This window comes from Nansenia antarctica (genome assembly GCF_963989245.1).
Source record: "Nansenia antarctica genome assembly, chromosome: 12".
Taxonomy (NCBI): Eukaryota; Metazoa; Chordata; class Actinopteri; order Argentiniformes; family Microstomatidae; genus Nansenia; species Nansenia antarctica.
This window is the reverse complement of record NC_137682.1, coordinates 16,833,327-16,858,851: the sequence shown is the minus strand read 5'-3', so window position 1 is coordinate 16,858,851 and position 25,525 is coordinate 16,833,327. Positions and strand designations below refer to the sequence as shown.

Below are 25,525 nucleotides of genomic sequence, written 5' to 3'. Positions count from 1 at the left end.
TACAGGCTAATTAACACCAGTGTGTTTGGATCCTGCATGCTTTGCAGCTGACAACACTCAACCACAATGTCACTTACATGCTGAAATTCCCGGACAGATTAACTGTGGAATGACTGCTCTTTTGGATGCATCTCAATAGTCTGAAGTGCCTCTCAGATCAATGCAGAAGAAAAGAGAAGGGGTTGAAGTGAAGAAGCCCCTATTTGTACAGCAACTCTCGGGTCAATATTAGGATTGAGGAACGGAATCTTCATGACGTACCCGTGGCAGCATTTGTTTAGTTAACAGGGACTACAGTGAGGACTGTTTTCTATCACTTCTTCCACTCACATGTCCTATATCTTATCTACCAATTAATCAATCAATCACATTATTTGTATAGCACTTTTGACATAGACAAATGTCACACAAAGTGCTTCACAACAAAAACAATACAGAACAATGTAGACTTTAAAACTAAAACAATATAGAGCACAGCGGAAGGAAAAACTCCCTGCGGCAAGGAAGAAACCTTGAGAGGAACCTAGGCCTAACCTTTATTCAACTCATCTTCCTCTGCTAGGATCACTTAAAGCTATTGGGTTTAATCCATCAACAGGGTATCTGTCAAAGGATTTGAAATACTTTTCACAGAAAAACAATTTGACCAGATAGGTGTAAGAATTAGGCCTATAATGTCTTGTGTCTTGAAATCATATAAACCACAAAGACATTGGCAACTCATTGAGTGGACTTCCCAATCTTCCCCCACACTTAGATGTTCCACTTCCCTAAACATCTAGTATATCATTGAGTGGACTTCCCAGTCTTACTAGTCTGTCATGTGCTAGGATCATGTGACAGGCCCTCATACATATTCTCTCCACATGGATGTCTGCTAAACTCAGTATGGAAATGATTGAACTATTAGGCCTAATGAGGGAAAATAGTGTGTGTGTGTGTGTGTGTGTGTGTGTGTGTGTGTGTGTATTCCCTTCTGAAGAATACAAATGTAGACCTAAGTCAGGGTAAGATCCTGGAAAAGACATCCCTAGGTCTTCCCCTGCAGTTCCATGCCTTGTCCTGTTGGGGAAGCTGCCTCAGCCTCATGGGAAGGACAAAAGGGCAAAACACTAGAGCACAGGAGCTGAGTGTGTGTGTGTGTGTGTGTGTGTGTGTGTGTGTGTGTGTGTGTGTGTGTGTGTGTGTGTGTGTGTGTGGGTGTGTGATAGTCCTAGGCCTAGCACCGTAGCTGAAACAAACATCAAGAGGCTGAGGCCTTTCCTTGTGCATGCAGAGCACCTGCAGTCTGCTGTCTCTGTGGAAGGGATGAAGTCACGACAGATGGTGTGTGTGTGTGTGTGTGTGTGTGTGTGTGTGTGTGTGTGTGTGTGTGTGTGTGTGTGGGATGGCACAGGGGGCTGTTTGCATTAGCCGTGTGTATGTGCGTGTGTGTGTGAGAGAGAGAGAGAGAGAGAAGCACACAAAATACAATATGATAGTAAGATGGGGAAAGAGTGGGAGAATGTGCATATAGTGTGAGATGGACAGAGATGCGTACACGCATTCACACTCGTAATCTGGGATCCCCCCCTCTAATGCTGCGTCATACTGGGCCTTCTAGCTGGAGAGTGTGGCGGTGCTGTTGTGGTGGTGTTGTTTGTTTAACATGGCGGTGAGATGCACAATGCTTTGAATGGATGAAAGGCCGAAAGATGGAGTGAATAGAATGAATAGGTGTGTGGAAGGTTCATTGACCTCTAAATGAGGAGGTTAATATTGTCCCAGGACTGTAAACCCATATGGTCCCAGATGAAGTGAGCCATGAAACTAATCTAATCAACTTGTTGCTATTAGGCTTAGTGTGTAATAATTTTAAAAAGCATTATCCCACTGTGTGGTAAGCAGGTTAAGTGTTTAAAATGGTCAGACGTGCTATGACGAAGATACTGTATAAGAAAAGGAAACGTGTTGTTTAGGTGTAAGCCGGTAGAGTAATGAAAGTTGCTCACTCATGTAAACATGTGTGTGCACTGTGCAGTGAACCAACGTTTTGGCACACCTTGACGAAGGTACTGGTAGTTGTCTGCCTATTTTTTTCGTTTACCATCTTCAGCTTCTGTTATAAGAGCAGGGTCAATTACTGAGTTTGTATCTAGTCATCACTCTTTTATGCTCCTTTGATGTTTGATGAGTCATTGGGAGAGACTGATCTCTTTCTGTCTCTCTCTCTGTCTGTCTGTCTCTCTCTCTCTCACACTCTATCCATTTCTCTCTTCCTTTCTGCCAGATATAGCCTGTCAGGATGGACCTGTCCAAGCTGCCTAAGATCAGCGATGAGGAGAGGGAGAGCGAGTTCGGATACGTACATGGAGTCTCCGGCCCAGGTCAGACCCTCATCTCTCCACTCTCTCACTGTGTCTTTCTCTCTGTCTCTCTGTCTCTCTGTCTCTCCGTCTCTCTCTCTCTCTCTCTCTCTCTCTCTCTCTCTCTCTCTCTCTCTCTCTGTGTCCCTGGTGATTGAGTCAAGAGTCATAGATAGATGTCTGTCTGTCTCTGTGATTGACCCCGTGTTTGTCCCCCCTGCAGTGGTGACGGCCACAGCGATGGCGGGAGCGGCCATGTATGAGCTGGTGAGGGTGGGCCACAGCGAGCTGGTGGGGGAGATCATCCGTCTGGAGGGAGACATGGCCACCATCCAGGTGTACGAGGAGACCTGTATCCTTCTGGGCTGCCCTGCTCCGCATCATTTGAACTCTGCAGCACGACCCCTGTGTTGACAGTATGCGTACACTAGGCTAACTATACACACAGACAGCTAGCTACCCGGATAACTTGATGCACTCTCATACACCATATCGAAAGCCTAATTATTTGACACTCATAGTGTCATAGCTCATAGCAGGCTATTAAAACACACACACACACACACACACACACACACACACACAAACACACATGCACACACACGGCTGTGGGTTGGTTTCCTGAGCCTTGTCACAGCGGGTGTGTCTGTTGGTGACCCTGTGTTGCGTACAGGGAAGCCTCTCTCTGTAGAGCTGGGGCCGGGATGCATGGGCTCCATCTTTGACGGTATCCAGCGCCCCCTAAAGGACATCAATGACCTCACACAGAGCATCTACATCCCTCGCGGGGTGAACATTGGAGCCCTGAATCGAGACATCAAATGGGAGTTTACTCCAGTCAAGTCTCTACGGGTAGGACTCTGTGTGTGTGTGTGTGTGTGTGTGTGTGTGTGTGTGTGTCTGTGTGTCTGTGTGTCTGTGTGTCTGTGTGTCTGTGTGTGTTAGGGGTGCAACGGTTCAGTTAGCCCACGATTCGGTATGAACCTCAGTTTTTGGGCCACAGTTTCGGTTCGGTTTCGATCCGTGTTTTGTGCGTATGGAGAAAAACAATGCTACTATTTATTAACAAACTGTTACTTTACTTTATTTTGCTTATACTTATGGAACTTTAACATTCAAACACATTCCAGAATATGACTGGTATATTGTATAATATTAAAAATATAAATATATATAAACAAAAAAAACACTTTCAAATGTAAAAGTGCCTCTTAGCTTTGACTTCTGGTATAGGAGAGGAAAAAATAAAAGTACAAATGCACCTTAGCCATGACAGATGGTAGCTCATATACGCATATTAAGCGCATATACGACACGCGTGAAGCAATGCTTGCAGTAACGTTTCTGTTCACTGTTTTCGTTCCCTCATCATTGTATTCAATGCCAAACTGACTCCACAATGCAGATTTGTAGCAATCCGGGGCTTCCTCAAACTGTTGCCATGTTCTCAACTTTGCTTGCCATGAATAAACATTTGAACAAGAAGCAACTGCTTTCCAAACAAACTCGACCTCCGACTTTCAATGAAACGCAGCATAAACTGAAAAACCGACATTCACTAGTGCGTATTGAACCGTGGATGGTGAACCGTACGCGTCAATATAAAACTGAGGACCGTTGCACCCCTAGTGTGTGTGTGTGTGTGTGTGTGTGTGTGTGTGTGTGTGTGTGTGTGTGTGTGTGTGTGTGTGTGTGTCGCAGGATGTGGTGGTGGAGTTTGAGGGCATGAAGGAGAAGTTGTGTAATGGTTCATAGTTCTCCCTTCAAATGTTTATTCACTTAATCGCTCTTTTCCTCTCCTTCTCTCTCTCTCTCTTTCTCTCTCTCCTTCTCTATCTCTCTCAGGTTGGGAGTCACATCACAGGGGGAGATATCTATGCAAATGTATTTGAGAACTCCCTCATCAAGCACAAGCTCATGCTTCCCCCACGGAACAGAGGCACCGTCACCTATGTGGCTCCCCCCGGACACTACGATGTCTCTGTGAGTACCTCCCCCACCATCTCTACCCTGTTTCAATCAGGGCATCAATTGGCCATCTGGTGGGCACGCCCCAAACCCAGTGGCCACTCGTGGTACCATTGTAGTCCTGCCCAAAAAGGTCATGCAAGATGGTAATGTAACCTAATACAAATTTAGCGATGATAAGAGAATGTCACAATGTTCTAAAATGGTGACTTTGTGATGATGAACCGAGTTGTCCAACTATAATAGAAAATGAAGTCTCATTCATTGGACAGCTTCAGAATAGAAAGTGATAGGCTATTATCAGATTCATAAGAACTGAAACAATATTATGAGCGGACATCAACTGATTTTATAATCTTGTCAATCGATGGCTGATGGAAGCTGTTTAAGGCCATTGGCAAAATCTATTACATGTGTGGTATAATTTGGGGCATAAGGCCTCATACGATATGTATGCAACTTTCTACAATGTAGCCTAACTTTTCCTGTTCTCTTGCGATGGATGCGATGGATGGATCAAACACATGGCTATTTGAAGATGTAGGTATAGGCAGAGAGCCTATGCCTATTATTTTAGCCTGCTTGTGTTAATTGGGCATGAGCTTTTAGACATCACAGCTTCAGAACAGAAACATAATAAATGGTATATCTTATTCATAGCCAGGCTGGATAGAATTGAGGGACGCTGTCATGAGCACACTTCATGAGTTGAGATGATGAATTGAGTGATGAAATATATTAAGAAGACCATTTTGGCTATATATTTAAAAATAGGCTGAAGGTGATGCTTTCTAGAAGCATAATGCAACTTTACCGTTCTCTTGTGATCGATATGCTTTGGATCAAACAGTGTTAAATATTAAAATGTTCTCACATTGCCTTACTCCTATACCTTTGCGATTAGGCTACAGTGAGAATAAAATCTGATGTAGTAGGCTAGATGGGATTGACAAAGTTGCTTGTTATGATGAAATATCGTGTCCATATTTAAACTAACTGCTTGGTATATTTTCAACAGTTAAGCAGATTCTCATAAATAATAATGAAAAAGGTATTTGTACAGAATGGGAATGTATACACTATGGGTGTCCTAATAGGGCAATGATTAAACATCAGAACAAAATACATACAATCAATAATTATGTTGTATACTACCCTTTAAGGTTACTGCAGGTTATATTTATCTACAGCCTTGGTTAAAGAAAAGCTTTCAGACTTCTATATCGGGTGTTTCATCAGCTGAATAATGTGCTGTGTCTGGATTTCTCTGTTTCTGGCATTCGTTGCTGGCTGATGCTTGTCGTCTTGGTAACCCAGTGCGCATGCTCGATCGGCAGAGACCTGCTTAGGGCTGCCTTTGGCTCAAGCGTTCTTCTTGTGTTGCTTTTAACAAAAGTGAATACTAACCACGTTCTGTGGGCGGACAGATCAAAATAGCGCATTCCGTTGGCGGATTAGTGGCGCCAGACTTCAATGTTGTCCTTTATTTTACAGTCACTGGTCTCAATCCATCTAGTGTAAGACACAGTACATATTAGACATCTAGAGATATAATAGTGTGTGTGTGTGTGTGTGTGTGTGTGTTTGTCAGGATGTGGTGCTGGAGCTGGAGTTTGAGGGCGTGAAGGAGAAGTACACCCAGATACAGGTGTGGCCTGTGAGACAGATACGGCCCGTCACTGAGAAACTACCCGCCAATCACCCACTGCTAACTGGCCAGAGAGTACTGGACGCCCTCTTCCCGTGAGTCTATCTATCTATCTATCTATCTATCTATCTATCTGTCTGTCTGTCTGTCTGTCTGTCTGTCTGTCTGTCTATCCGTCTGTCTGTCTGTCTGTCTGCCTGTCTGTCTCTCTCTCTCTCTCTCTCTCTCTCTCTCTTTCTCTCTCTCTCACACTGTGCCTCACTCTCTCTTCCCCCCCCCCCCTCTCTCTCTGTGTGCAGGTGTGTACAGGGAGGAACAACAGCCATCCCAGGAGCCTTTGGTTGTGGTAAAACGGTCATCTCCCAGTCTCTGTCCAAATACTCCAACAGTGACGTCATCGTCTATGTTGGCTGTGGGGAGCGTGGGAATGAGATGTCAGAAGTACTACGAGACTTCCCTGAGGTGGGTGGCCTGATGATGTCATTGCTTTATCATCTCAAACTTCATTGAACAGATGTTCAGGATGATTGACGGTGTCTCTGTCCAATAGCTGACCATGGAGGTGGACGGGAAGGTGGAGAGCATCATGAAGAGAACAGCGCTGGTAGCCAACACCTCCAACATGCCCGTCGCCGCCAGAGAGGCCTCCATCTACACAGGTACCAGCCAATCAGAGAGCTCAGAGTACACCCTCTGGACCAATCAAAGACCCAGAAAACAGTGTAGAGTATATTGTAGAATATATATACTGAAGGTCGCTATCAAAGCAACCTGGGCTTCCCTAACACCTCAGCAGTGCCACAGGCTGATTGCCTCCATGCCACGCTGCATTGATGCAGTAATTAATGCAAAACCCAGACCAAGTATTGAGTGCATAACTTAACATACTTTTCAGAGTATACATACATTTCTGTTTTATAAATCTTTTTTTTAAATTATTGGTCTTATGTAATATTCTAATATTTTGAGATACTGGATTTTAGATTTTCATGAGCTGTAAGCTGTAATAATCGACATTAAAACAAAAAAGGCTGGAAATATTTCACTTTATGTGTAATGAATCTAGAATATTTAAAAGTTTCACTTTTTGAAGTTGAAATTACGGAAAACAATTTACTTTTCCACAATATTCGAATTTTTTGAGATGCACCCTGTATATATACGCACGTTTCACTCAATGTGTTTTCAACATTATGTGTTTACAGGGATCACTCTGTCTGAGTACTTCAGAGACATGGGCTACCACGTCAGTATGATGGCTGACTCCACCTCTCGATGGGCCGAGGCTCTCAGGGAGATCTCTGGACGACTGGCCGAGATGCCTGCTGGTGAGTGTGACGGACGGTGCCCTCTACTGGACGCTATAGCCATTACAGTCTTTGAGGCAGGAGTCCCAGTAGCTCCGATACAACCACCGATTTCTGAAAGCACTTGATTGTGCTCTTGATGGTATCATTCCTCATTTCGTTTCATGCGTTACGATGAGCCCGTCCACAGATTTCTACCTCCATCACTCTCCACTGAGCTGGTCCTATATTAATTGTTGGGGGCAATTAGTAACTGGTGTGTGTGTGTGTTTGTGTGGGGATGGTTGTGTGTGTCCACAGACAGTGGATATCCAGCCTACTTGGGTGCCCGCCTGGCGTCCTTCTATGAGCGTGCCGGCAGGGTGAAGTGTCTGGGTAACCCTGAGAGAGAGGGCAGCGTCAGCATTGTGGGGGCGTGAGTGCATACATTTCCCACTAGAGGGAGCCCCTGCCTCCCCTCTCAGTTTTCTAGCAGCCCTCAGAGGCATTGATACATCACTGTGATACTGTATGTACCGTTGTTGTTTTTTTCATCAGTGTGTCGCCCCCTGGTGGTGACTTTTCTGACCCGGTGACTTCAGCCACTCTGGGTATCGTACAGGTAAAAAGCACAGTTTTTTCTGTGATCTTTTTAAGATGAAACTAAACCTAGCTCTCATTCAGTGATACTCCATTGTGGAAATCTCTATTAAAAAAAATCCTCTCTCTTCCTCACTCCCTCTCGTCCTCTCTCAGGTGTTCTGGGGTTTGGATAAGAAGCTGGCCCAGAGGAAGCACTTCCCCTCGGTGAACTGGCTGATCAGCTACAGCAAGTACACGCGTGCCCTGGATGAGTACTACGACAAGCAATTCCCTGAGTTTGTGCCCCTGCGCACCAAGGCCAAGGAGATCCTGCAGGAGGAGGAGGACCTGGCTGAGATCGTACAGCTGGTCGGCAAGGTAACGCAAGGGAAAGGGAACAAAAAATTAGGGTGTTGGAGTTTTTTGTTGTTGTTGTTCAGGAATTGAGTCATTGAAACTGTTTATGCTGGTATATATATATATTTTTTTCATTGTTAATGGTTCTCTTGGTGACAGGCATCGCTGGCCGAGACGGATAAGATCACCCTGGAGGTGGCCAAGCTGCTTAAGGATGACTTCCTGCAACAGAACGGTTACACACCCTACGACAGGTAACCCCCTTCCCCACACACACACACACACACACACACACACACCCACACACACAACCTACATCCTCGCCCACAAACCCGCCCTCATCACGCCCTCAAACTCCAGCCCCAGCACCACATCCTCACACAAGACACACACACACACACACACACACACACACACACACACTTATGTATAGTCTTCGTTGGAATGTGGGTTTGTAAAGACGCGTTGTCCTAACTCTCTGCCCCTCTCTGCAGGTTCTGTCCCTTCTACAAGACGGTGGGCATGCTGTCTAACATGATAGCGTTCTACGACATGGCCCGGCACGCCGTGGAGACCACGTCTCACAGTGACAACAAGATCACCTGGGCTATTATCCGCGAGCATATGGGAGAGATTCTCTATAGGATCAGCTCAATGAAGTTCAAGGTACTTCAGCCTTGTGTGTTTCCACTGTACAGTACCTCGTGTGTGTGTGTGTGTGTGTGTGTGTGTGTGTGTGTGTCTTTTCTCAGCCTCTCCATCTGAGGCCTTTTCTCTGTCTCTAACTGTAGCCTGTAGCTGTTCTGTCTGTAGCTGTTCTGTACTCTTGTCATGTTTTTTTATGTCCTATGTGGACCCCAGGGAAGGGGAAGTGGCTGTATGTGCAGCAGCTGATGGGGATCCTCCTAATACACAGATCTGACGGGGTGTTTTCTCTGTGCTGTTGCAGGACCCAGTGAAGGAGGGAGAGGCAAAGATCAAGGCAGACTACGCCCAGCTGCTGGAGGACATGCAGAACTCCTTCCGCACCCTGGAGGAATGAGCCTTCAGGTCTCACCCTTCACCTCTGATCCTGGGGGCAGTGTGTGTGTGTGTGTGTGTGTATGTGTCATCCCTCACATTCCACTGCCTTGTTTGTCCGCTGTACTGTACTTCCACTGTGGGTGTGTGTGGGTGTGTGTGTGTGTGTGTATATTTTTTGGGGAAAAGAAAGAAGTACTGTATTCTTGTATTACATTGCCACACAATATTTTTCTGGATCTTTGTCCTCTCAAAACCGGTAATTATGTTTGTGCTCGCGTGTCTGTGAGAGACATCGCATTCCATCCGTAACCCCTACACTGCCTTCCTCTTGGTTTACATCATCTCCTCCTAGCGGTGTATCTGAAGACTTCAGTTGATGTAATTATTGTTATTTCCCATCTGTACAGAAGATAAACTTGCTGAATTAAGCAGAGTGACTATATTTATTGCAGGCACATGACAAGAATGCCTTTTTATTTTCTGTTGTTTTTCTTATGGTTGTGTTCTATGCTGTGTAGTTCTGTGTACTTGCTGTATGTGTGTCAGTCTTGGCCTGCGGCCCTCTCATTTCCACAGCTTATGTGACAAAGTGTTTGAGTCCCAAAGAGTAAAATGTGGAAAACAACATTTGCTGGTGTGTGGCTTCTGGTTTTCTGTGTCCATACATGGTTTGCTTGTTTGCATGTGTTGCTCTGGTGTGTGTGTGTGTGTGTGTGTGTGTGTGTGTGTGTGTGTGTGTGTGTGTGTGTGTGTGTGTGTGTGAGGTTATATAATGTTACTGGTGATTCTGGCTGAACTGGTCTCGCTGCACTCATACCTTTGTGGAATCTTGTATGTCGGGTAATCTGGTTCTGTTTGGCTGAGGTCATCTTTGTGTCAGAATATATACTCTCCTCATCTAATCATACTCCCTTTTATAAAGTTATTATAGTCATACCATATACCATATCACATTAGCTTTTTAGAATGCAGAAATTAATGCCAATTATTTTGTGTTATTACTGCAGTGATTTGACACAGTGCCCTCAATTACGTGTCAATAAAGACTATCAATAGGTTTGCATACAGTACGTTCTTTCGGGGGACAAAACACTTGTGTTCAATGATCATTGTGTGATGAAAGGCAAGCAGTAATCCAGTATCACTGGAACCATAGTCGATCAATGCACCTGTTGATCACCGTCTCTCACCCATCCCATAACCCATCACTGCCTCATTTTAAGTACCCCTGCTCCACTACCCCCGCTATCCCTCACCTCCCCTCTTCCTCACCCCTACCTCCTCCGTCTCTCTCCCCTCTCTCTGACTGTTAGTATTTTAATGCATCTGTATTTGCCAGTGTTTTATTGTTTTATTGTTTTATTGTTTTATTGTTTATTGTATTACTTAACCTTGTTTTATTTCTAGCTTCCCACCCCCCCCCCCAAAAAAAAAATTGCCAACAAAGTTAACCAAATTCTAAAAAAGAAGTTCCAGAATCCAGCTTTTCAAAGAGGTTTATCTTAATGTGTATCTTCTAGAGATGGAGTGCAAAAAAAAACCTGTGCCCTAAAGAGAGGGCTCGTCCAGAACAGGTCCGTGAGAGAATTATATCTTTAGACCCGTTCGACTGGCATCAGTTAAAGAATGCAATATGTAAAGCACAGCCAAGATGACGTTTCCCAAAGGCCGGCAAGGAGTTCCCTAGTCGATACCTGTTACCAGGTGAACCACAGCTTTGCGCCATATGGCACGATGCAACATGGGGACAGGAACGAAATACTACTGAGGGCAATCAGAGAGTTCTGCATCAATCATCACTCCAGATCCGCATCAAACTCGATAACGATCTAGGGGGCTTGTCTTTTTACAGGTAAAGTAAAGATACACAGTTTCTTCTTTTCTTATCACCTGGTGAATGTGTCGTTGGGAAGTTGGAACCCGCATTAAGAGATCAGATGAAGTGAGTTATCAGATTGAAGACGAATTGGTTGATAGAAGCGAGCATGCCGCGCGAGCTGAGCCATTTGGAACAGTGCGTAACGACGGTTCTTTACGCAGTAGCAGTGCGTGAGGTTAGAATGATAAGGTTCTATCTCCGTTTAGGGTAGTTCAGAGATATTGAGCGTCAAAGTTTTTACATTCCATTATGTTTTGTGAGATGGAACCTTTATATTTTATGAATTACTAACTCAAAAATGTCAACATTTTAAAGATAACACCACACAGGCATTAATAAACACCTAATGGATCAGATTATGTAAAAAAAACTCAATTTTGACAAAAATGGAGATAGAACCTTATAATTCTAACATCACGAGTGGCATCACACACATAGGGCTCACCATCGCTGTTTAGCACTCTGAAATTAGATCATCAAATTCACACATAGACAAGACAACTTGTTAAGACACCAGTACTGGTTCACGTGCACATACACTTACAGTCTCTTTATTTCTTCAAACGTAACTGCACATTGCATACCATGGACAGGGCACGAGAGAGTGACGTTGTATTAAAGTTTTTTTCCGATTGCTAAGTCGCCGTGTAAAAGCTGAAGTCACATTGTCAAAACTCTTCAGTCAGCGAAACAGTCTATGTGGACCAAAACTGTGACTCATTTTACATTGCTGCTTTCACACAAAATGCATTCAATGACCACGTTCATCAAAATCCATGAACTCTTCTCTCATTCAAACTCCACCACCTGCAAAACACTATGTGTTTGCAACACATTTTTACAATGTTAACACACTGTGTTCAAAACGTTGTACTGTACTACTCAAAACAGAATGATTTGGTGCATTTAAGTAATCATATTGAAATGTCTAGAAGATATTAGCAGAATATATGTATGAAATAGACTATATGCACTGCCAGGGAAGACATTAGATGTGACCAGATGCAGACCAGAGGGTGGACCAGAACCCTCAGGAGTGAGACAATTTTTTTGTGATTTCTATTGTATTGTAGCTCTGGAATTTCTGTTTTTCTTTTTTGTTTGAACTTTTCATTTTCAAGTAAATGTACTGTACTTTGAAGTAAATGTACCGTAACTTACTTTCTGCAAAAATACTGAAAAAAACACACACGAAAGGATAGAAGCAAATTGCTACGTTTCTGATTTATTCTTGTTGCCTAATACTTTACAGTTGTACAGTCAACTATTCTGTCTATGATTACTATAAATCAAACCATTCTTGTTGAATGAATATCTATTAATTCTTCTCTGACTGTGTATGCTTTCTGAGTGAACATTGTTGCCAGTGTATGGTTGAACAAGCTTCTTTTGAGACACTGATCAAGTGTTTGGCCAAGATGCATGTCAGTAATGCAGACTGTATGAAGAGTTTTGACAATGTGACTTCAGATTTGAACACTGCGACTGCAGATCAATTCAGTTGTTATTGAATAATCCAACAGTTCTGTATGACCCTATGGTCATGGGAATATACAGTAAGGGAACTGAAGTTGCTGTTTGTTGCCTCAGCTACAGTTTCTCCAGGGTGACAGAGCAGGACAAACCAGTTCTGTTGTGTTTCTATCTCTCTTTGTGCTAAGCATCTCTGTTTGGTGGCTTTCATTGAGGTTTAAACACTTGTGGAGTAATTACAGGCTCAGTGAAAATACATGAAAACGGTTTCATATACTGACAACACCAACCGCATGTTGTAAATAGTTTTCTGTATTGACATCTATAGCTTTAACACTACACGGTTACTACTGTATTCATGAAACCGTAACTATAAGATGACCCTGTGTTGTCCATGTGCAGCTACATGTTGAGCTCAGAGTCACACTGACTGTTGTCATCTGATGATGACAACAGTGGATGACAACAGTGGATCAGTGGATCTGATCACATTGTAACCTTCTGTCCAATCAGTAGAGCGGTACAACAAATGGACCAAGTGTCTAGGTCAGGGATGGGGAGTGATGTCACAGACGAGATGGTATCTGTGGGGGAGGTCAGGTGGAGTTCCGACGAACAAGAGGTAAGAATGCATTGCGCCCCTTCACAACGTCCTGGGGTGGTCCAGTGGCCCACAGTGCACACACATGCCCAACCCCGCATGGGTTTGAATACCTTGCTGACATGACATCCTTACTTTCCTGTCTCTCTCCACTGTCTGTCCCACTTAAAAGTATTGGCACCCCTGCACTTCTGTCAGATAGTGCACCACTTCTGCCAGAAAATCGAATTCTCAAATCCTCTCTTCTTTTCAAAATTCTTTGCTCTTCTTTCTTTTCCCCATGCTCAGTGTGGTACACACAGACAACACAAAGGTTGAGTAAACTTCTCAATTTTAACTGGTTGCAAGATGATTTCTATATTGTCAGCACCTGTAACTTGCCACAGGTGAGTTTAAATACAAATATATACAAAAAATCTGATATCATTCCACACGGAACTCAAAATGGACTGGACAAAATGATTGCCACCTTCTGGTAGGCAAGAAATAATTGTATTTCAAGCATGTAATGCACCTTTATTTATTTCTCTGCTTTTTTGTGTCGTAGGAGCATTACATGCTTTTTTGTGTCGTTACAATGCAAACAAAAGAAATAAACGTGTGAATACCAAAGCATTTGTAAATGCAACAATTTTCTGGGAGAAGTGGTGCATTATCTGACAGAAGTGCAATATTTTTGCCATGACTGTACATACATACATGCATCACCACCAGGTGGAGGTAGAAATCAGAGGACAGGCTCATTGCATGGAACGGAATGACATTTACATTACATTTTTGGCATTTAGCAGACGCCTTATTCCAAAGCGACTTACAATCAATACATTTGACTAAGCAAGTGAATCATCAATCCACCAGGTGTATCAGGAAGAGTAATCTAGCTCAGGCCAGGGGCCATTGGCAGTCTCTGTGATAAAAGGAAAACGGTATTATTATTTTTTTAAATTATTATTATTATAATAATTTGTTTTATATATAGACACTGGAGAATAGAGAGACAGTACAAGGGGGGCAGTAGAAGTAATAGGGGACACAGTAAAGGGGAAAAGCGGGTGTCTCAGGAGGAGCAGTTAAGGTGTAACCTGAAGAGATGGGTCTTCAGTCTCCGACGGAAGATGGGTAGTGACTCTGCAGTTCTGACAGCCGTGGGGAGCTCATTCCACCAGCGGGGAGCCAGTGTAGTGAAGAGACGTGATCGGGCAGTGCGACTGCCATATAGGTGTAGAGGTGGTGGGGCCAGTCGGCCCGCAGAGGTGGAGGAGCGGAGGGAACGGGCTGAAGTTTGAGGGGTGACCATTGCCTGCAAGTAGGCAGGGGCTGTCCCCTTAGCTGCCTGGTAGCACCAAGGTCTTGAATCTGATGCGAGCCGCTGATGGGAGCCAGTGCAGGGTGCGAAGGAGAGGGGTGACATGAGAACATTTGGGGAGGTTGAACACCAGACGGGCAGCAGCGTTCTGGAACGAGGAATGGTATCAAACACGTGTTTGCATTACAATGAGCCTGTCCTCTGATTTCTACCTCCACCAGCTTCCCCTGATCAACACTATTAAGAGCAGGCCACCACACCACAACCCTGCATCAGTCACACATCAACTTTCACTGCACTCTAGTGGTGAAGACAGTTAGTGACATTCAATGAGGACTAACTGTTACTCTGTTTTGTGGTGAAACCATTTCATCATTCACATTAGATTGCAATCTCTTCTCCCTATTGAGAAATACAAAGCTCAAGGGCTTATGTTGTTTTACATCTACAGCACATGAGTGCATGTTTATTTAACCCTTTACCTTCTATAAATCCAGAGACTTATTGCAAGTAAACCTTTTCACTTTCAGTGAGCATATCCATCTATTACACTCTATTACTTTGTAATGCAATGTAGAAATACTAGGCAGCATTTATGACTGTGTTAATGCATGTTTCATTCTGTCACACCAGCAGCACTGTCAAGCAATTAGAACTTACATTCAATCAATGTGATGTCTATGATTTGTGATTGTCGTCTTTGTGGCCTGTCAATCAGTCTTCGGACCCACAGGGCCAGTGTCTGGCAGCGCCTCAAGCCCCGCCCACTACCTACAAACAGAAGTTTGAGGAGTTCAAGAAGCTGTTCAGAGAACTACCGGAGTCAGAGAGACTCATAGTGGGTACGTTACAGAGACTACATCCACACAGAGTTTACAACACACTCTTGTCGACAACCTGCACATATCAGCTCATCTTCTATATCAAATACTTGAATCAGAAGTTGTCATCTGTATACACTCACCTGTATCTGAGCATATACATCTCTCACACATCCCATCCCATGTATTTTCCCAGACTACACCTGTGCCCTCCAGAGAGATATCCTTCTACAGGGGCGTCTCTACCTGTCTGAGAACTGGCTCTGTTTCTATAGCAACGTGTTTCGGGGGACAAAGGTGAGCTGACACAGAGGAATGAGAGAGAGAGAGAGAGTTGTTGAGTGTACAGGTAGAGGATGTTGTTTGTCCTTCATTAATTAGCTCATGTGTTATGACCATTATGCCTTGTGGTTATAGATAGTATTGTCTCTGAAAGACATCAAAGCCATGAGCAGGGAGAAGATGGCCAGAGTGATCCCCAATGCCATCCAGGTCTCCACAGACACTGAGAAGGTAACTCCGACACCACCTCGGCTATGTTCAGTAGCTCGGAACAGTTGCACAAATAGTTTGCGGAAACAGAATAATGAATCGTTGAAATTGGCAATGTTGAACCCGTCAACCATGATTTAATGCTCACGGTGTGTAATATTAATGACACAAACACATGACTTGTTACATCTTTCACTGCAGTAATAGTTACTCATGTGTTTATTTTTTTTATCTCCACCCACAGTTGTTCTTCACTTCCTTCTCGGCCAGAGAGAAAAGTTACCAGGGTATTTTCCGCATGTGGCAGAATACACTGATGGACAAGGTAAAGCACTGATCACAGCAGTCCTGGTGTTATAGTAGGCCAACCTCACCTCACAGGTTGGGCAATTCTACCACTGTCCCCTCCCGACAACACTGTGTTCACTAGTAATAGTCTTCATAGCATGCATTCCTTTAGCAAGGGTCTGCCAAATACTTAGCTATACTGTAGTAGCAGTACTCTCCATCCAATTTTCAGAAAAAAATTGTGAAACTGATCTGAGAGCATCTGGTGTCTTGTGTTCCAATAGCTTACAATCATCACACCAGCATGTCAATGATCTAGTGACATGAACAATGCCAACTAGAACACCTCGGGCATTGTGGCACAAGCTGAGCCCATTCTCCTTCAGTGTGATGAGTAATGCCTCCCTCCTGTCCTCTCCAATATGATCCTTAAGTGATTAAATCGTTGTGTTATGTTATTAATGTTATGTTCGGTTATGTTAATCAATCAGAACCTTGTTTGGCAGCCCCATACATTTCAAAATGTTTCTCTCTTTGTAAAGTTGGTGGGTTTTTATTTTATTTTTTACATTAGGCCTAGGCTACTGCTTTTTTATCAGTAGTTTCATTGGACCTTTTTCATGCAGCCGCTCCCAGTGAGTGCCCATAGCACAATGCAGGACTGTGACTTTACCCTGGCTGGCTTATCTAATCAGCCCTGAGTACACACAATGCGCCCCTGGCCTGGACCCACTCCGTTTTTACTACAGGGGGGTAGGCTATGGCGTTTGGTTCCACTTCCACTGCTTCAGAACTGATTGTAATGTTCTTGTTTCTTGATGTATCCGTTCTCTTGTTGGATAGATAAAAACGAGCTCTTATAAAAACGAGCGCTTATCTTGAGCGTGTAGGCTTTAATACCCGGAGGGTTGTGGAAGCAAGGGAATGAAATGGTGCAAACAGCCTCCACGCAAACACACTTGTGTCAATCGGGAGTAGCGTGTGTGACGGTAAAGTTCAATGACCCCCTCAAGGTGTGGCCAGGTACACTAGACTACTTTGCATAAAACAGAGAACCTTGCTACCACAAACACGACACGCTTTTCGTCCCACCTCTTCGCCATTCTGCTGAAAACGAGTCGCCAAGTTTACCCACCGAAGACGGTATTCAGTCGATCTGATTGTTTTTGCCCTTAAACTTAAACCTGAATGTTGGCATGCAGACGAGCGCTTATCTACCTATCTCAGTATCAGTGGGCGGACTCGGAGCGCGTCTTTTTCCAATCATCGGGTTAAAAACAAGAGACTTCCTGATTTGTTGTATGAAAGAAGACAGGTTAACCTAGTTCACAGTCCAGCGAGTCAACAAGGAGAACGATCACCCAGAAGTAAGTAAGTAAAATAGCTTGAAAATAATCCTGTGTTGACGCAAGTGGCAGCAAAGTGGCTGGCTGTCAAATGATTAAATAATCAGCTTCAGTCGTGCGCGTCTGAATTGATTGATTGTTTGCTTGACTGAATGAATTTTAAGGATTTAAGTCTTCCTTTCTTAACTTAAAGAAGTGATTTAACGCTTCAACTCGTTCTTTCGGCTAATTCTGGAAATGCTAGACCTTCATAGGCTGTGAGTTATTCTGTTATTATTTTCAGAATCAATAAATAACTAAGAGAACTAATTCAGGGACTGTTAGTCGTAGACCACAGTTGCTCAGTGTAGCTCGTGATCTTTTTCTTCTTCTAATTAATAATAATTTTAATTAATTCACCTGCCACATTTTTACTGAAAACGTGCGCAAGTCCGACAGGTGCGTCGGTTTTTGATCGCTCGTGACATTGTATGAGGTTATGCGGGTTATGGCTGTTTTTTGGGGGGGGAAAGGAAGAGATTGGGGTTGGTGTGAGGTTCAAGTATGAAACATGCACACGGTTGTGAGAGTTATCCTGTTGGTTGGAAGAAGACTACTGACGAGCATTATTGTCTTACCTGAAAGTTATGACTGCATAACCTACCATTTGGGATTTTATAGTGTGAATCTAATGGACTGCACTTATATAGCGCCTTTATCCAAAGCGCTTTGCAATGGCCTCTCATTCACCAATTCACACGTACACATTCACACACCAATGGCGGCAAGCTACCATGCAAGGCCCACTCACTGGGAGCAATTTGGGGTTCAGTGTCTTGCCCAAGGACTCCTCGACATGTGGCCAGCCGGGGCTTGAACCGCCGATCTGCCAACCTTGCGATCATTAGACGGCGGCTCTACCTCCTGCGCCACAGCCGCCCCATCTGCATTCAGAGTTCCCGAATGTGTTGTTTTTTTGTTCTTAACAGATCACCTTCCCATTGTGCGCTATGTGGTCTGGGGCTGGACCTGCTCACCTGTTCATTCTAAACCTCCCACCTCCCTTTATTGTAGCCCCTGACGTGTCTGGAACTGTGGCAGATGGTCAAGCAGCACTATGGGCAAGACTTGGGCCTGATCCAGGAGGAGATGGAGAGTTTACAGCTAGCAGCAGAATCAACCACACAGACCAGGTAAGGACACACGGAAGTGACACACAATTGACTCACAGTCTCTCCTCTGTCTTCCACTCGCTTCCTTCTCCAAAGTTGGAGGAGAGCCTAGATCTCCTCCTCCCAATGCGGTGACATTGAGTAGGACGCGAGTGGAGGACGCCAGGAATTGAGAAACAATTGAGAAAGGGCCATTGTATGCCTCACAATACCTGAACGTCCTGGCTCCTCTACAGTATGACCATGAGGGCGGTTGGGGATGAGCAGTTGGGGCGTCTGGAGAGGACACCTTCCATTCGTATCCAGCAGGGGGAGCAGGGGGCCATCGAGACGTCCACACCCCTGGGAGAGGACATGCCCTCCCCCTTTGGCCAACCGAACACGGTATGAGGAACATTTTCCCACCAAAGTGTAGGCATGTCGGTGTGAACGCATACATTACGTTTGACCAAATAGCGCCACACCAACTGTCTCCGTATGACGCCAAAACAAGTCTGTGTGAGGGAAGAAACCTGTTGATTTCCCGCCATACAGGAGGACTCTCGTAACCCGCCACGGGGCCAGCTCAGTCCCGTCCCACCGCTGGACCGCTTGGCCCCGGAACGGCTCTCTAAGCACTCGTCCCTCTCGCTGGACCTCAACGCCAATGTGGACCGCTTCTCAGAGCAGAGCGGGTCGGAGAGTGCAGAGGATGGTGAGAAGTAGTACATCAAACCCTGCTGGTTTACTGTTATGTACCCAGAGTGGCTGTTTAACTTTTTAAATTTATTATTATGTCTGAGTTGGTTCTACTATTATATTTTTTTAACTCATTCGTGTGTGTGTTGTTGACGCCATCCAATATTTTTGTTACTTGCATTCCTCTGAGGGTATGTTGTTGAAAATCCCTCTCCTCCCTCTCCCAGTAGAGGAGCGCGCGTCTGTGTCCCAGCAGGCACAGGGCAGGCTCTATCTGAACCGGGTCTTCCACATCAGTGCAGGGCAGATGTTTGACCTGCTTTTCACCGACTCCCATTTCATGCGCAGGTTCATGAATGTCATGAAGATCACCAGTAAGTCTCACATTCTCTCTTCCACCTTCGCTAAATGTGTGATTCCAAAACAGCCAGTCAGTCACCCATAAAGACTGTGTATGAATGGTCTTAACGTTTGTGTGTGTGTTCGTTCCTCAGATTTAAGCTCTACTCCGTGGCAGAAAGAAGCCTCTGGCTCCATGAAGAGGAGTCTGAACTATACCATCACCATCACCAACCCGCTGGTGGGGAAGTTCACTACTGCCACTGAGCACCAGGTGAGCCAGGGAAGCCCTGCTGTGTGTGTGTGTGTGTGTGTGTGTGTGTGTGTGTGTTCGGGTAGTGTGTTTTGAGTAGTATGCTTGCTGTGTGTTTGTGTTCTCTACAGAGTGTGTCTGTGTGTTGTCTCCTAGACCTTGTACAAGGGTTCGAGGGAGGATCAGAGCTACATCATTGACTCAGTAGTGTACACGCACGACGTGCCCTACCACGACTACTTCTACACCCAGAACCGCTACTGTATCATCCGCAGCTCCAAGCGCAAGTGTCGACTCAGGTGAGAAGCATAATAAAATAGCCTTCAGCATCAAGGGTTGTCAGTGTCTTTATGCGGGGGGCGGGGGGGTGGGTGTACCTTTTTGATTTGTTTAAAAATGGTAATACATTAAAGTTTGGCCTAATTGGTTGGCTCTGCTCTGTAAAGCTCCCTGTTATGATTAACAACATAAAATATAACATAGAAGACCGGGAGCCCATGACTTATCAACCCCCCACTCCCGTAAGTAGGTTAAATACAGGGCGATCGGGTGGTGGGTGGGACGGCACCCCTCATAGCCAGTGGTGTTACACTGTTTGACCATGGTGGAGTGTGTGTAACAGCTGCTTTTAAGCCTGCCGTTTGACTTAGTGTCCCGCCTGAACTAATGCAAGCTTCATTGATATTATATTGTGAACTCAGGATCTATAGTGATGTGAAGTATAAGAAGCAGCCATGGGGTCTGGTCAAATCCTTCATCACCAAGAACTCGTGGAGCGGCCTGGAGGACTACAGCAGACTCCTGGGTCAGTATCAGGCTGCGTTGGTGAAGTCGAAAATGGTTATATTTGGCTTTTAATGTGCTCCATGATAATATAATGGAATGTTCTTAATTCTTTCGCTTTCCCCCCATCATCCCAGAAACATGGACAGTGTGAAAAACTATGCAGGTTTTAAAAGAAAAGATCTGTTTTCATCTGTAATAGCGATTCCATGTTTAAGAAACAAAATAAATGGTTATAAGATAACGATTATTTGCATGACGATTGACCAAAACCCCAATGACTTTCACAGCCCTACTCCTATAAGCAACCAGCTTCCCCCCCATGCCCCCACCCTCTCCAGTGTTGGATTAGAGCAGCATCTGAAAGCCCTGCGCTCAGGAGGTCATGTAGGCCTAGAGTCTGACTAACTGGGGTCAGGAGGTCATTTAGGCCTAGAGTCTGACTAACTGTAGATTCAATAGGCAACTATAATATGTACCGGTAATATTACATTTAAACCTAATTACATTGGTAACAACATGCTCTACCAACTGAGCCACATATAGGCGTGTGTGTGTTCCACTGTGCATATAGTATGTCAGGTCAGTGTCTGAATATGAGACCTTGAAACATGACCATCTCCTGTTGGACTGTTGTCGTCATACAGAATCAGAGCTCCTGGAAGAGGAGGCGGAGCTGAACCAGGGAGGCGGGGACTCGGGTAAGATGGCCGGTGTGCGTCGGCGGAGACGGCCCTACAACCGGACCCAGGAGCATATGAAGCCCAGCAAGCAGTACGGGCAGGACACAGAACAGCACCGAGAGGGCAACAACGGTACATGCATGCTTCTGTCCTATCTACTCATTTAACATCTTTCTAATCTGGAAGTCCAGTGGAAATCTGGTTTCTTTCTCGAGAGAACCCTTCTGTACATGGAAGAAGTGCCCACCCAAATTGTGATCATCCATACAGATGCCATTGCAAGTGTCATACAACAAAGACAGCCATTGCACAAACGCTTGCATCCATTAAAGAGCACTGATGCAGCACCTATGCAGTCATCTGTCCTCCATTCAAGCTGTTACTGTTCTCTTCCAGGCCCCATGGACATGAAGGGGCCTCGCAGCTGGAACATCACCACCATCGTGGCTGGGATGAGTGTAATGTAAGTCAACAAAACCTGCAAACACCAAAGACGTGTGTGTGTGTGTGTGTGCGTGTGTGTGTGTGTGTGTGTGTGTGTGTGTGTGTAGTTCATGCATAGCTAGACTGGTTAGCTTGTGTTTCCCACAGGATTTTGTGAGCCTTTGTTGGGTGGACCACGTATTATAAAAAAAATAATCCGGAAATAACTTTCGTCGAAGAGGTGGTTGGTGCGAATCCAAAAGATTGCATGTCTCATGGGGAGGGGCAACGCCCTAGCGCCGGCCTTGCCGCAGAACCTGCCGCGGAACCTGCTGGAACACTTTCACGCAACAGCGTGAGCAGTGCTGAAATATAGAAGTAGTCTAAAGTGTGTGGGCGTGCGAGCTCCCAGCAGCAGGGGGGGAGTGAGACGCTTTCCTGAAGCAACGGCGCAAAACACGGCGCAAAAATCTTTTTACGTTATTATGAGAAGTGTAAAATGTTTTCGGTTCGTTATGAAACTGGCAGGACGCGAAAGTCTAGGTAATTAATGGGAAGCACTAGGTTAGGTGTTTGCAGGGTGTATGTCTGTTTGACAACTATTGAAGAATTATTCTCTATTGCACTCTAAGTGCTAACTAATTCACAAAAAAATCAATTACACACACTGGTGTTCTTTGCAGTTGTGATTTATAAGGTACGCAATGGTGTGTGAAACTAACCGCTCCGCCCCCCCGCCCCCAGTCTGCTGATCCTGACTGTGCTGAACCTGGGGCTGTTCTTCAAGCTGTGGGCCATGGAGGACGTGGCTCACCGCATGTACCTGGGGACCAAGAACCGGCTGAGGGAGAGGAACGAGCCCAGGTCAGCTACTCACACTTCTCATCCCAGTGGCTCCTAGCCCTCCATCCACACTTAGGACAGGAGATGCAACTTCTGAGACACTTGTACAGTACGGGACACAGTCACACTCACTACCCTCAATTAATCATATCCAACGCCCCCCCCCCCCTTCTCCAACCTGTGTCCTCAGTTTGGCCCCAGGTTTTGGCCCCAGCAGACCAGACAGGATGAGAGAGGACAATCACCTGCTCAAAGCTGTACTTCAGGACTCTATCAACCTATTAGAACAGGTGAGGTGTGTGTGTGTGTGTCGCATTTACAATCCCAGTCACTGATTGGTACCATTCTCCTGTCAGCACCACTGAATCATAACAGCTCGGCTTCAGTGAGTCAATGGACAGAAGGGACTCCATCAAATCCAGGCTTATTTTGTACTAATTTTTACTAAGTATCGCAAGACTTAATTATTGAGGACTTTGAATATGTTTTTGTTTCTTTGTCTATTTTACTGTCTGTCATTTCAGTGCTGGCAACACTACAACCAAGTTATTCTATATAATGCACCATGTGACTGTACTGTTCCCTAACTGTCACAGGTTCTCCCAATCAAAGTCTGTCTGTGTTTGTGTGCTGCCTGTGACTCACTCTGACTCCGCCCCCACAGCTACGCAGTTCCCTGGTGGTGCTTCAGCATAACTTTGAGGTAGCCAACAACACCGTACCGTTGCCATGACTCCATCGCTCCCGGTGACGCCAAAAAGACCAAAGGGACGAGGCTCGGAGGAGGAGTGACTCTCTTACCCCTGGGAGTTCCCATAGGAGAGTCCCCCTGGAACCCCAGCATTTGCATCCATTACTAAGGGCTACTAATCTACTAGTCCCAGGATCTTTGACTCTGTGGCACCAGGTGTTTGTCTGTCTGGATGTTTTTAAAGCTGTGACTCTTGACTGTTGATGCTGGTTCCTAACCACCGTACAGATAGGCAGTGGTACGTTGGGTTTATATACAGTAGGGCTCTGTTCTCAGTTTAGTTCTGACCTGTGTTCCTCCGTGCATTAATATTGGCGCTGGATTGACTAATGCTCTGGAGGATGGCGTTCTCCAGCACATGTCCTGCTGCTCCCTCATCACTACCAATCACAACCATTGAAGGTGAATGGTGGATATGGCTGACGAATTAGTTACTCTGTTGCACTGCTGCACAATAGGGTACGACGAACTGATTTAATTTCCTGAGGAGTATGCTGGTGGCAAGAGAAACTTAAAGAGCACTACTGCACCTTGGAAAATGTCTGGTAGAAGTGAATGCCTACATTCATAAATAATATTTAGTCATATTTATATTTGAATCCCATCAACATTTTTACTTATTGCACTTGTGTATGTTTCCTGGTTTTTAGATGACTTTTGAATTATTCTTTTTATTTAAATGATAACATTTGGTAATGTATTTGGATGGGTTTCTTCTTCTTTTTTTTTTCTCTCTTTTATAAATACACAAATTATTATGCATTTTTCTGTTTTAATTTGAGCTTTTGATGGCTTGTGGTTGCAGCTGGTTTGTAAATGCACAGCAGACCGCTCAACATTCTCAGGAGCATTTGCTTTGAGCCCAACCATGTGCAGATGATACTGCTACATGAGGAGGGCTCACATGGAGCAGCACAGTGATATTTCCCATTAGAAGACTCTTGGGTTAGTGACTGTTCTGTTGTTCATATGCAGCCCACAGGGTTGTGAGACACACCCATTCAGGAAGCCACATAATCACCAACACTACAGAGTTCTTCCCATGGTTTTTAAGTTGACTCCAAACACTAGTGCCTAGTTGGCTCTGTTTGTAGACCTATTGATTATAGTGAATGATTGCTGATTAGTTAATAGTTAAGCTTATTTCCACTGGCACTCTGTATGGGGGTGTTTTTTTTTTTTTTTTTGTATGGCACAAAGCACAAGGATCTTCTTCACACATTCATTAGCTTGATGTTTACATAGTGCCACATGGAATGTTGAATTGAAAGAGGTGGGGAGTAAGCAAGCACACGCACACGTGTGTAAATACCCACACACTGTATGTGTGTATATCTTTATGAAATTCACTTTAACCATTGTTTAAGTTTGACTGTTTAGTGGAAATTGTGTACATGTTAAATATATTGTTGTTTTAAATAAAGAAACATGTTCTTCCATATGGTTTGTTGATCTATTTTAGTGCTTGGTGGGATATGGTGGTTGGGCTTGGTGCAAATCGGAGTGGCTGACCCCACTGGTGAGGGACTCAGAGGACTTAATGAGGACATTCCTCACAGCGCGAGTTCCTCTCCTTTTAAACTCAATGGAGGACGAATCTGTAATGACTTCATTTGGAGCGAGATTCAAACGCTCCGATGACGTCGACTCTGTGGAGGAGATGTCCTCTAGCCCGCCAAGAATACCCTCGACAAACTGTGATACCACCAGGGATTCGAAGGCTATACAACAGTCTGCGACTGAAGTTGAGGAACTTTCTGTCTTCGCATAAGCAGTCCCAGACCAAAACCCAAATAGCGCTGGCCAAGAAAAGTATTAGCCAAATCCTGGGTGTAGTCCAAAAGGAAATATCGAAATCAGACCTTTTGAATAGGACAGGTGAGCTCTCTGGGTTATTCAGCTTAGTGGGAAATATGCTGGAGAACTTAGAGACGACCACCTCCCCTATATCCACGTCGTCCTCTAAAACATTGAGGTCGGCGAAGACATTGGAAGATGTCTTTCACACTTCCTGGGACCCCATCTCCATCTGAGCTCCAAAAGGTCATAAGTTGCCCTATTGCGCGTAGCTCAACAATTAATTGCGATGGTGATGATGATCTTCATGATCAGAATGATTCCGTTTTAGAATCATCATTGGCTGGTGCTAGGGACCTCATGGCTGCCATTGTGGACGCCATGTTCAGTCCTGCAGAGCTGCAGCAGG

The 25,525-nt window shown here is 44.8% G+C and overlaps 2 protein-coding genes across 2 annotated transcripts; both read left to right on the top strand.

Annotated features, from left to right (window-relative positions):
• Nucleotides 1-2,284: 2,284 nt before the first annotated feature.
• Nucleotides 2,285-9,228, top strand: atp6v1ab (ATPase H+ transporting V1 subunit Ab; the record flags this gene model as incomplete). The annotated part of the gene is made up of 14 exons (XM_080542792.1): nt 2,285-2,366; nt 2,569-2,697; nt 2,983-3,197; nt 4,191-4,328; nt 5,905-6,056; nt 6,261-6,423; nt 6,512-6,620; nt 7,167-7,289; nt 7,569-7,683; nt 7,806-7,869; nt 8,004-8,207; nt 8,346-8,440; nt 8,681-8,852; nt 9,136-9,228. 14 exons carry the CDS (start codon nt 2,285-2,287, stop codon nt 9,226-9,228), a joined length of 1,854 nt encoding a protein of 617 aa, XP_080398918.1.
• Nucleotides 9,229-13,090: 3,862 nt separating this feature from the next.
• On the top strand, nt 13,091-24,758 carry gramd1c (GRAM domain containing 1c; the record flags this gene model as incomplete). Its single annotated transcript, XM_080542767.1, has 17 exons — nt 13,091-13,183; nt 15,187-15,310; nt 15,486-15,586; nt 15,707-15,802; nt 16,026-16,106; nt 18,469-18,587; nt 18,803-18,950; nt 19,101-19,260; nt 19,475-19,618; nt 19,739-19,857; nt 19,993-20,135; nt 20,538-20,641; nt 21,267-21,434; nt 21,699-21,765; nt 22,470-22,589; nt 22,759-22,858; nt 23,233-24,758. 17 exons carry the CDS (start codon nt 13,091-13,093, stop codon nt 23,299-23,301), a joined length of 1,956 nt encoding a protein of 651 aa, XP_080398893.1. The 3' UTR covers nt 23,302-24,758.
• Nucleotides 24,759-25,525: the final 767 nt, after the last annotated feature.